At 40.2% G+C, this 12,552-nt stretch overlaps 1 protein-coding gene across 1 annotated transcript; it reads left to right on the forward strand.

The window, feature by feature from the left end:
* The first annotated feature begins 2,637 nt into the window (after positions 1-2,637).
* Positions 2,638-11,838, forward strand: pgm1 (phosphoglucomutase 1). Its single transcript, XM_084910184.1, has 11 exons — positions 2,638-3,007; positions 5,652-5,814; positions 5,934-6,077; positions 6,291-6,416; positions 6,605-6,795; positions 7,621-7,775; positions 7,875-7,990; positions 8,084-8,219; positions 8,539-8,722; positions 9,075-9,209; positions 11,084-11,838. Exons 1-11 carry the CDS (start codon positions 2,762-2,764, stop codon positions 11,171-11,173), a joined length of 1,686 nt encoding a protein of 561 aa, XP_084766310.1. The 5' UTR covers positions 2,638-2,761; the 3' UTR covers positions 11,174-11,838.
* Positions 11,839-12,552: the final 714 nt, after the last annotated feature.

Here is a 12,552-nt window from a genome sequence, read left to right on the forward strand (position 1 = left end):
ATATTTATAAAGAATCAGAATGATTTTAGGCACAGATAACAGTTCAGATAACAGTTGTGAAAAGCAGATTTTCAATTCCAATTGTGAAGAAGACAAAAACTGATCCTAGCATGCACTTAGAAGTTGTTCACACTGAACTGCAGCAGTTTAAATGCTGTGGATGTTTGTTGAATGTAACCAAGAATTGTGCCTAAACTTTCATTCAAGCTTTGCAGACTATACAACCGTGCAGCTATTCATCCATACTCTTTACAGGGTATGGAGGGGTTGGGGATTTGGGGGTTGGCAGTGAAATCCATTCCTTTGCATTGCACTCGGGTCTAAGCTTTATTTGCCCTTGGCCTTTCTAGTCGAGTAGAGTGTTGACCTTCTATTTATATCTCTCAGGCCATTATTTGACCTTTGACTTTCTCTACTGAAACAGTAGAGCCAGCTCACTAAATGTCACATGACATGTGAGATGTATTTAATGTTTCAGGCCCCTGTCTGCTCTTCTTTTCCCAACATAGGGGTTTGGTGTCATTCAGCTGCTTGTAGTTGGACAGTGGCTTTGCCAAACGACTTCTCCGTTATGTGTGTTTTACAAGAGATTTAGTTTCTTTTTTGTATGTGTTGCTAGTTACAATTATGGAAATCCTTCACTTGCATGCAATCTGTGTGATTCGTGGGTTGCAAACTCTTTAGCAATTGTTTTTGTAACAGTCTGATTAACATCATTAATTCTTTTTCCTCACATACTTTTGTTCATCCCTTGATACACTTCCAGAAAGATTTCTTGTGAAGAACAGATCCCTGTTCTTTAAAACCAGGAACCCACTCACACATTGATATTTACTGCTAATCCCAGGAGTTCATATTTCTTGTAATACTGGTTTGTTTTTCTCAATGAAATTAATTGGGTTCAGATTTGTGTTCTAATGTTATAGTCTGAAACTTTTTTTCCTGCAACTGTTAATATGCATATTATAAATGTATATAGTAGTGTACAAAAGTGTTACCGCTCTTTTTTTATATATAGCTTTAGTCAATGCTGTTCATGTCAGTTAACACTGACGTGAACAGTTTAAGTATAAGAAGGTACCTAACTCAAGAGCCCAGTGTTGACCCAGTGTTGTGTTTGCACATAACAGACAACACAGCAAAAAACTAGCAGCTTGTTGGAAAAACCCAATTTGTTCCATTTTTGTTTTGTTGTTTGTTTTGTTGAAGAAATGTCAGTCCTGAAAAAACAGACTACAGCAGATGAACAGTATCTGAAAGTCATATTTTTAAGAAATGGGGAAAAAAAATCCAGACACGGCACCAGAGAAATGATCAACCTTCAGTTGATCCATCTACTGTTCACTGAAGCCTCATCAGATATGGTCTCAGTAATCAATGGAAATGGGGAGAAAAGGCTGAGGTATGCCAAATTACACAAGAAAAGGACTGAAAATCAGTGGCAACAGGTCTGACTGAGCAATTAATCCAAATCTGAGAATTGTAGTTCAAATCATCATCAGTATTTACAGAAAAGATCAGGAGAGAGGTGCAACAGTGAGCCCACAGCCATATGCAAAACATATGGAGCCTCTGTTTTTGTAGTCTGATCCCAAACACAATTCAGTGAAAGCATACCTAGATAGAAGAAGGCACAATGGAATACTATCAGTCATGGATTGGCCTCCACATAGACTGGACCTTAACATTATTGTAGCAGTGCTGTATTTATGTTTAAGTTTGCACATGTTTCTATAAATTGTTGCACCTATTTTCCATTTCTCAGCACAATATGAAGAAATAAGGGGCAGTTTAAAGATTTTGCACAGTACTTCTGTACTTACATAAGGACAACCTTCTGTTTTGACAGATCTGATGGTAAACTTTGTTCTACTTATGTTGATCAAACACTGTGAAGCAAAAGGCAAACAGCAATGGGTCGAAACTGGCTATGTCGCAAGCGTTACCCTGCAAATAAACCGATACATCTTTTTCTATGAGTATTGCAGGTGTAACTTCGTTCTCACACAATAGAAACTGCTTGTTTCATACAGTGGATGAACTGTAGGGGAGATTTGTATTCTCACTCAGTGTTTAAATTTGACCACTTTAAACCACCAAAAATGATCACTTTATGAATAAAGAGTCTACCATAATTCTGTATTCAATAATGTTATGAAAATGTATGTATAACACTATTTAGATCTTTTAAAAAATGCAAATATTATTGTTTTTGGTGTTAGTGGCTAATAGATCTCAGACACTTAGGGGATGGATGAGATTTCAGTAAATCAGACCATTGATCAAAAAGCTGGGTGTGCGACTTTTAAAAATATAGTGCAAATAAAACAACACAAATAACATATTTTTGTATTATTTAATATCCAACATGAGCTCCTGAGTTGTGATTAGAGCGTTTCATCAGTAACTTTATCTTAATGTTGGTGGGGGGCGTATCCCTACGGTTTCTAGAATTTTGCCTACAGCCCTGTGGACATTTTCCCACATATTGCAGTTATATAAATCCATTTTTAAGCAATATCCAAGAATGGCTGAAAAGCTGTATGAATTTTGACTTTTCTACCTTTCTGTTTGCGCTGGTGTTGAGAGTGAAGAACGCTTCCTTGATCCCTCCTTTCTCTTTAAACCGGGAGGGCGGGTGTTTGAAGGGGGGAGTTGCCCGGTGTGTAAGTGTGGCTGCTCCGGCACTGCAGTCGCCTGCTTGTCGGACCGGACTGCGGATTACACGGGGGTGACCATTGGTGCTCGCTGGGGGTCAAAAATGGTGAAAATTACGACAGTGAAGACCAAGCCGTACACGGACCAGAAGCCCGGGACTAGCGGTCTGAGGAAGAGGGTGACAGTGTTTCAGCAGAACCAGCACTATGCGGAAAACTTCATCCAGAGCATTATCTCTGTCATCGAGCCTGCCGAGCGCCAGACGGCCACTCTGGTGGTGGGAGGGGATGGCAGGTTTTTCATGAAAGACGCTATTCAGCTGATCGTCCAGATTTCAGCTGCCAACGGGGTCAGTAGCAGAACGACATGTTGTTCACCTTTGCTGTCCTTGCTGTATGTGTGTGTGTAGCTCACTGAGTCGGTTCCTATAGAATAGCTTGTAAGCTAGCAGGCTCACATCAAGCTAGCTGTCAAGTATATCAGATGTATTCCTAAATAACTAGTCTGTTGACTAGTTTGACATTATTTGGTTAGTTTAAAAAAATAAAAGTTTGCTACCTAGAAAGCTAGAGTAACTTAAGTAGCTTAATGCTAACCGAGAGAACGACCAAATGCTCAAAATATTTACTGTCAGGTCATGTATTATTAACTTGCTAGCATAAATATACGTATTTAAACATGGGTTACGTTCTGCATATTAAAATGTTGCGAGAGGTGCTGTTCAGTTCTATATTAAATGGGTTCGTGTAAAGTTATGCAATGCTTTAAAGTCAATGACTACAGTTGGGGTGGCTAATCAGCCATACGTGCTCTTCCAAGCTCTCCTAACCAGCGCTGAATCCTTGAATGACATTCCTGCCTGTATCTGCGCCTTGATATTGGCCCCAGTTCATTCAAACTGTGTTTATGGAAAACTACTTGACTGTTCCATAAGGTGCAAAGCAGTCAGTGAACCTTTGGCACGTATTTCCATCCCCCCTCTGGATTTCCATGCGCTGTCTCCGGTAGCCTGCTTGACCGTGGTGATCTTTTGGATAAAGTGCACGAAGGAGGTCGCTTGCATGTCAGACCCTTACCTCTGACATTTACACTCTGACTCGGCGTTTTTCAATCATTGGATATTTTTTTAGGCTCTTGGTCCGTCTTGCCCAACTCTCTAAAAAGGAACAAAACGGGTTTAGATGTTGGGAAAGAAGGCACGATAAGCCAACATTGTGGTGTTTCATTGAATGGGTGGTTACTGGCTGCCTCCACTCTGATGTTACTCAAACGATTTTAGGCCATCGGGGGGCGTGGTCTGCAGCCGGTCACGTTGCTCTGCATATGTCTTGTGCATAAATGAGAAATGCACAGTGAGAATGCATCAACATAATGTTATCAAACCCTATTACCTTCTTATTTATTTGCAAGGTAACCTCATCACTCTCTGAGAGGACATATTCATTGTAGTCTAGCCTCGATCTGTGACCTTCCTTCTCATTAGATGGCCTCTGTCCTTCTTGTAGCTAATGCAAAGAAGCATTGCTAAATGGAGGGTTCCTCTAATGAAAGTAGGTGTAAGTTGCACAAAGATGGCAAATCTTGGTGGGCATTTGTAATTTTGGGTCTATATTAGGAAATCTGGGTGAAATTGTATCATAAGTTACAGAGAGATGCACTACTGCCCGTGTGATTGCACAAAGCAAACCATTGTGTGGTTAAATAGACCATGATAATGCCATGATTTCAAAACTATAAAAGGAGTCAAAATATAACCTATTCTGCAGCACTTGTAAAGCACTGGGCAGCAGGGCCAGCTTAGGTCATAATATAGCTGGCTATAAACAAATGTGATTTGTATGGTGGCCCTGAGAGGTCAAATGCACTGCAGCTTATAAACACAATACAAATCTAAAAAAAATGCTGCAAAAATACACAAAACACAATAGAAGTTGAATAAAAAAATGACGGAGGTGACAGAAAACCGAAACATGTGAAGGAATGTACCGAGATGAACTTAAAAGAAGTTGAGGATTCATCTATGTTGTGCTTTGGAAAAAAGACTCGAGCTAATGTCTTTCAATCGCATGATTCATTTAATACTGCATATATGTTTTCTGTTAGGTGTTTAGAGCAACTTGTCATGCACATTATTGTCTCCTCTTAATCACTCCTGTGGTGTTTTGTGAACTTTTGCAGTGTTTTTTCCTATTTGCTGATATTTTCTTAAGTTGCAGTGTGTTTGACCTCTCAGGGCCACTGTAGATTTGTACTTACTGGATTCAAAACATATATAAATGCACACATATCTCTCACTTTGAGGGTCTTACAGGGACAAACTTTTACAGCCAGCTGAAAGAAGCAAATAGAACTCGTCAGCTCATCTTGCAGTTTTGTCAAACCTGAGTTTCATTATAGGGTAGACTCATCACTCATTAATAAACTGGTACACGGCTCGGGATTTCAGATTTGAATACCCTTAGTGTGTTAGAGGACCTAATATTGGCTGTAAGAGCCAGTCTGGTGCTACTCACAGCTGCTGTTCAGCTGATCTAACCACTTGGTATTGGGCAATACTATTGTAAAAAGTTTAATAACATAGTCAGGGGCGAGCACATGCAAGCTCTTGCATGTAAACAACATTTATAATGAAATATAAAATGCACAGCTACCCAGTATAATGGTGCAAAGATGGGTGAAATAAGTTCAAGCTGTCATCCAGCAGCAGTGTTTTGGGTTAGCTCCAATAATGATTTGCAAAATCTGACATATTTAAAAAAAAAAGAAAAAAAAAAACAACAACAAAAACAAAACTGGAATAATTCAGGATGGATGTTGGAGGAAGGTGTGGATAACCTTCTCAAGGTTAGTCAATGGAAAAGGTGTTTAATTTAGTCTTTTGCATGGAGCATCAGTACCATTATTACTTCTACATTATGGTTGGAGGTGTGAACAAACACACACTTTTGCCTGTGTCCATTAATTTGCGCGTGTGCATCTGTTCCTGCCTGCAGATAAATCACCTAGTGATTGGTCACAATGGCATCATGTCCACCCCAGCAGTCTCCTGTGTGATCCGCAAGAGGAAAGCAGTGGGTGGCATCATCCTCACAGCGAGTCACAACCCCGGAGGCCCCAATGGAGACTTTGGCATCAAGTACAACATTTCCAGCGGAGGTGAGACAAGTGCACAGACCCACTGTTTCTCTAATCACTATAGTCCAAGTCATAGTTTGCTCAATGTTCCATATTTGGGCATTGCCTGGTTTCTAACCAGTGTTTAACTTTGTCCGTAGGACCTGCTCCAGAGGGCATCACAAATAAAATATTTGAGATCAGCAAAAGCCTGCAGGAGTATCACATCTGCCCAGACCTCAAAGTGGATTTGTCTAAGATTGGCAAGCAGACCTTTGAAGTGGACTCTTTCAAGCCCTTCACAGGTAACAGACCCACGGATGCAGAATCCTATCTTTAACTGAAAGATGAAAAATTAGTTAAATTAATACCAACGTCTTGAACTCTCTTCTCTTTGTAAACACATGTTCTAGTCTATTCAAATCTTGAATACATGTTGCTTTGTAATTTAATGTACTGCTGTGATTTGTACCAGGACTTGTGTGCCAACTTTGCTTTTCCCTCTTGATTTATCTCAGTGGAGATTGTGGACTCAGTTGATGACTATGCAGAGATGCTAAGGGGGATCTTTGACTTTGCTGCATTGAAGGAGCTTCTTTCAGGAGCCAATCACATTAATGTCAGACTGGATGCCATGCACGGAGGTAGGGATGAGCATGTATTAAATCGGTCATTCAAACAGTGGATGCTAGTTCCTAAATTGAATAAATTACCAACAGGCAACACAAACGGAAATAATCTTTGTGCATCACAGTGTAAAGGAAAGTTTGTTCCGTTAGTGACCATGGCAGCATGCGATGTCCTTTATTAATGGCGCTCTTACTCCCTCTAGTGGTTGGTCCTTATGTGAAGAAGATAGTGTGCGAAGAGCTGGGTTCTCCAGCAAACTCTGCAGTCAATTGTGTCCCCCAGGAAGACTTTGGTGGTCACCACCCTGACCCCAACTTGACCTATGCTGCTGATCTGGTCAAAACCATGAAAGGTGGAGAATATGACTTTGGAGCTGCATTTGATGGTGATGGTGTAAGTTCTTCAGCATTCCCCTAATAAAGGATCATTTAACAGCTGTATTGGCAAGAGCTGGGCGGCAGAGTTATGAAGTCTGGACCTGGATATCAATCTGTGATATTAAATCACTCAAAATGTATTTAATCTAATAAGTTTTCATTCAAAGTTTATATTTTCTTTGTTACATGAGAGTCGATCAAAATTTTAGGCCTACTTCCCAGAGTGAGATTGAATTGAACTCATTTAAACTTTGGAACAGCACTTAATGTGGAATGTTTTTAGTTAGCCGTTTTCCTCAGCCTTCCTCCTGACAGCTATCGTGTTTCATGAAAGGAACAGACCAAATGCTTAACAGAAAGAAATCACAAGACATATTTGGTCAACTTGTCTTCAAAATTATCAATATAATCTAAGAAATGTTTTACAAAAATTATATACTTTGGGATTTGAACGGTTTTAAAAGCTTTTTTTCAGGAAGTACTGACACTAAACCTATCTGCTGCCGATTACCAAATCGGAATCAGCATACTTTATTAATCCCTAGGGAAATTATGTGGGTTACAGTTACTCCAGTACAGTAACATTAACAAAAACAGACTAGACTATTTAACAGTACAATATGTTAAGATATAAGGAATAGCACAATATATACAAATCACCAAATAATAAATATCCAGGGTGTGATTATTAAAAAAAATATCAAGAAAATTGACAGCTACATTAGAAAAAGGGTAAGAAAAGGGTGTGTGCAAAAAGAATGTAACTATTGCAGTGTTTACAGTGTAAATGAATAAAGTAATATCACAGCTCAGGATTGCCATCTTTTTGTCCCCTCTTCAGGATCGCAACATGGTGCTGGGTAAACATGGCTTCTTTGTGAACCCCTCGGACTCTGTGGCTGTCATTGCTGCCAACATCAAAAGCATCCCGTACTTCCAGAAGACCGGCGTCAAAGGACTGGCCCGTAGCATGCCTACCAGTGGAGCCTTGGACAAGTAAAAACCAAAACAGTTTTTATATTTTTGGGTAAATTGGAAAAAGTGCAAATCAAGAATCTTTTTTTTTCCTTATATGATGTAATCTGTGTGTTTCAGTGTGGCTAAAACGCTGCAGATGGACCTGTATGAGACTCCAACTGGCTGGAAGTTCTTTGGGAATTTGATGGATGCTGGTAAACTCTCTCTGTGTGGAGAGGAGAGCTTTGGCACTGGTGAGACTCGGTCATCACATTTTTCTTTTTTTAGCTGTGACACCAGTAAGAATTGCCCCTCACCCAATCACATCTCTCTATGCTAATAAACAGGCTCGGATCATATCCGTGAGAAGGACGGCTTGTGGGCGGTGCTTGCGTGGCTGTCAATCTTAGCCACCAGGAAACAGAGCGTGGAGGAGATAATGAAAGATCACTGGCAGAAGTTTGGCAGGAACTTTTTCACCAGGTCAGAGGAGATGCCTGCATTACGATTTATGAAATGAGAGTTTAAATCCTAAAAGTTGAGGGTTTTTAAACACCATTGACAGTGTTAAGAATTTTTAAACACCACTGTCAAAACATTTAAAAGAAACTTTACTTGAGACTATGCAGGAATGGCGCCTTTCAGTGGCAAATTGGAGAAATGCAGCACAAGTGGAGTGCAACAGTTATAATTAAACTTTCTTTACTTTTGTCTCTTCAGATTAAAAATGTGTCATTATCGAAAGCAGTTGAAAATGAGTTCCTATGTATATTTTTAAATCTTGGTCTAACTTCACTTCCAGGTACGACTATGAGGAAGTTGACTCAGATGCTGCCAATAAGATGATGAAGGATCTGGAGGCGGCAATGTTCGATCCGTCCTTTAAAGGAAAGAAGTTCTCATCGGGCGATAAGACCTACGAGGTGGCCATCGCTGACAATTTTGCCTATACAGACCCTGTCGATGGGAGTGTTTCCAAAAACCAGGTGAGCAGCCTGCAAGACAGACCCCATTAATATTTTCAGTCCACAATTTACACAATATCCTGCAACAGTGCTCTGCTTGCCTCATGTTTTAGAGTTGTTGTTGTTGTTTTTTTTCCACTTCAGATGCTACTAAGAGTCTGTATCCAATTTAAAACAGAGATTCCGTATTAAAATCAGACCTGCTAATGATGCGTTTCAAAAGCTGGCAAAATACCTGATGAGGTCATACCCCTGTGCATACACACATGGAATAACTCCCACCTCGTACATTATATAACCACATGTTACTGCTCAGTCGATATTTGAATTTGTCACCATCTCTTACATCTTTGTTTCTCTTTCGCTCTCCCAGGGCCTCCGAATCATCTTCTCCGACGGTTCGAGGGTCATTTTCCGTCTCAGCGGTACAGGCAGTGCTGGAGCAACCATCAGGCTCTACATAGACAGCTACGAGAAGGATGCGCAGAAAATTTACCAGGATCCACAGGTGAGGACAGAGAGGAGTAATCCCAGCTGGTTGGATCCAGGGAGGAAAAAGATTAGACAATGAAGTCATCAGATAGGAAAATAAACAGTTACAAAGTTTTTTTTTTTTCTTTTTTCACGAATCTTTTTTTTTTTTTTGCGTGCGTGTGAATAATCGTTTAGGAGGGAGGGGAAAAAAGAAAGATATTTATAAAGGTTGTCACCCCATTATCCATCTACATCACAGCAGTTTAATATTCACATGGGCTTCTCAACCTTTTGGGTTGCCTGGAATGATCAGTAATGTGTATGATGGCCAGCTAGCACTGGGTGGAGCCCTCAAAAAACAAAAACAAAAAAAAAAACACAGTTTGAGAGATTTTATTCAACATGGGAGATGAGATGATGGAGATGTTTGGCCAAGTTTTGACTTATGGCACCTTATCTGGACTGGTAAGAAAAAATGAAGAGTGCAAGTTCCAACTAGACACACTTCATAAAATAATTTTGAATGGTGCAGACAGGGAGGTGATGTAGTACAAGAAAGAAAAAAGCTCTGCTCCAGCTCTTTATCCTTTTCAGCACTTGGACACTGAATGAACAGATAAGCAGAAACATACTGCTTCAGAATCAGAGCTTGACAGATAAATGGCCAGCAGGTTAATGGTTCAGTTGGCTGACTTTGGGTGGGTTTGATTTACACACCCATGGGGTGACCTCCTTTCTGTGTGGATTTAGACAAGAAAAGAAAGTACCTCACACAAAACTGTGATACAAAAAGCGCTTATTTTATGAATCTGCTGCGTCGTGTTTTGTCACAGTTAATCGTGTTCGATGTTGGTCATGTTTTATAGATTCTTCTAATTTAATCGTTCTTAAAAAATAGTAGATGTAAGAATATAGAGTTGAGCCCATAGGTTGTTGGGCAAGGCCACACTTTTTGTAGTTTTGCCTCTGTAGACCACCGAAGTGGATTTGACATCTATCAGTCATCACTCTGTGATAGAAGTGCAGATTTCCAACTCACAAATAACTATATTGACAAGCAGTTTGATGGCCAGGTGAGGCCTGTTAAGAAGTTGGTAATCATAATAATTGAGAGACACCTTAATGAATGGAAATGCAGGTTTACAAGTAGCTGCAAACCACTGGTGGTTGTTGCTTTTAAATTAGATTTGGATTGAGGACCATGAAGGTCAGAAAGTCTGCACAGTTTGGGGGGAAAAAGTGGAGAGATGAAATCAAGATGAACTTTTACAATGATGGGAAGAGAAAAGTAAGGAGAAACGACTCATAATTCCGATGTTGTGGCTGCCATTGGAACTGGATTACTAGTGCTTATTGATGATGTGACTGCTGATAGAAGTAGCAGGATGACTGTAGTCTCTGCTCAGATTCATTTAAAAGCTGCAAACAGACAGAGCTTTGCAGTGCAAATGGATAACCGCCCAAAGCGTACTGCAAAAGCAACACAAGTTTCTCAAAGCAAAGAAACGTGATATTCTTCAATAGCCAAGTCAGTCACCTGATCACAAGACCGTGGTTTCCAGTTGCTGAATAAAAGTAAATGTCTATCAGATTATCTCAGGGGGGAAACTCAGAATTTGAAGATGTCTGAGGTATTAAAAACAATATTTAAATGTAAAATTAAAGTAATTTGTCCAGCTTCTTAAAAAGGGGCTTAGCAAATTTTGGACCAAAGTAGTTTTATTTTGGCAGCTCTTCAGTTGGGCCTTGCTAGTTGAGGTTTCTGCTCATAGCTCTGATACTGGCGGCGTTAACGGCAGCTTAGCAATACAGAACCAGAAGAAGCTGCTTTGTACTGAAGGACTTCTATAAACTGAATGACCTGAACAGGAAGTCCGACGTTCACTGTTCTTTATGTATCTCGTCTAGGCGATCCTGGCTCCTCTGGTAGACATCGCCCTCAAGCTCTCCCAGCTCCACGAGAGGACTGGACGCACCGGCCCGACTGTGATCACATGATTCCGTTGCCACACTGCCTCCGCTCATGCTCAGCAACAGGATACTGACACTTTGTCTGGGGTGACGCTGCCCTTGAATGCTGTCTTGGCTTCAGTTCCTGGCTCTTTTTAAAGAAATAGAGCTGGACAATAACATGCAGGGTGAATACATGAGCAGCTCTTAATTTTTGCTTAAAGTCATCCATTTCCTTTCTCTAGTGCTAGTACCCAGTGAGCTTTAATGGTGTTTTCTTTGAAATGTTGGTGAACATCTGCCTGAGGGTTCTGATCTCGTCCTGTAAGCTTAAAATGACATAAATGCATTAGCTTATGTTCTGACGTTATGAAGAAAAGATTGGACTTTAGAAACAAGTTTGCTTCAGTAACATGCTCTGTGTTCATTTCAAGAAAAAATGTGCTTAATGTAATGTCAGGAATAATAATGTTGTTGTCCTGCTCTGTTCCTAAACTGTATATCATAAAACTGAAAAAGTGCCAAACTGACCATAGTTGAGCAGTTAGGGGAAACCTCACCCCTTTCCCTCCACTCCCCACCCCCATACTGACCTGGTGCCTTCTCCTCCTCCTGATCTCCAAAACCACCACATTAGCCTAATGGGATACACCAAACCACAGTTACTGTTAAACCAACACGTCCATCAGTGAATAAAAGAACCTTACATAAAAGGGCTGTAGTCCTGTTTCTTTGTTCCGTTTTTAAAAAAAATGTTTGTCTGATAAATTCTTGTCATTCATTTGTCTGTCATATTCTCACAAATATGGAGCGGCACTGTACCTTTTCTTCTTGAAAACAGCAGGTATTTAGAGAAGTGGTAACTGCACAGAAACAGATTAAGAAAACAAAGCATTCAAAAGGCAAATGTGAAAGTGTCTGTGCGTGTGTGTAGGGTTGTTTAGTGATTGCTTTTTGTTCAGTTTGAAAGTTATTCTATGTAAACGCTGAGATCTTTTCCAGCAGAGCGCGAGCCAAACTGTAGGACGAGCCTGAAGTGCTTCCAAGACGACGATGCCTCTCCAAAGACATTCCTGAGGAAAGCGAAGTATAAACTGATGCGTTCTCTCCCTCCCTCGCAAGTCTTCTTGTTTTAGCAATGGGCTCTGTAATCCTGCCAATTAGTTATAGTGTCAGGAAGTTAAAGGATCCAAAACTATGTAACGGCAAATGGAATTTTTTATTTTTATTTTTAGGGGGGGTGTAGATCAGGAGAAGTTAGGTAGTGTATTAGTGGGAACTTTGTCCTCTTTACATGATACACATTTGAAGTTGGTGGCATTCCTCTTCACTCTAAACACAAACAGCTCTACCTGTTTGCACAAATGCCTCCAAAGCCTATAGCAAGTAATTAAAGTTCCTGAGCTGGACTTAACTGTCCAATCAAG

Source organism: Perissodus microlepis, chromosome 17, assembly GCF_051167445.1.
Source record: "Perissodus microlepis isolate ML-2025 ecotype Zambia chromosome 17, ASM5116744v1, whole genome shotgun sequence".
Taxonomy (NCBI): domain Eukaryota; kingdom Metazoa; phylum Chordata; class Actinopteri; order Cichliformes; family Cichlidae; genus Perissodus; species Perissodus microlepis.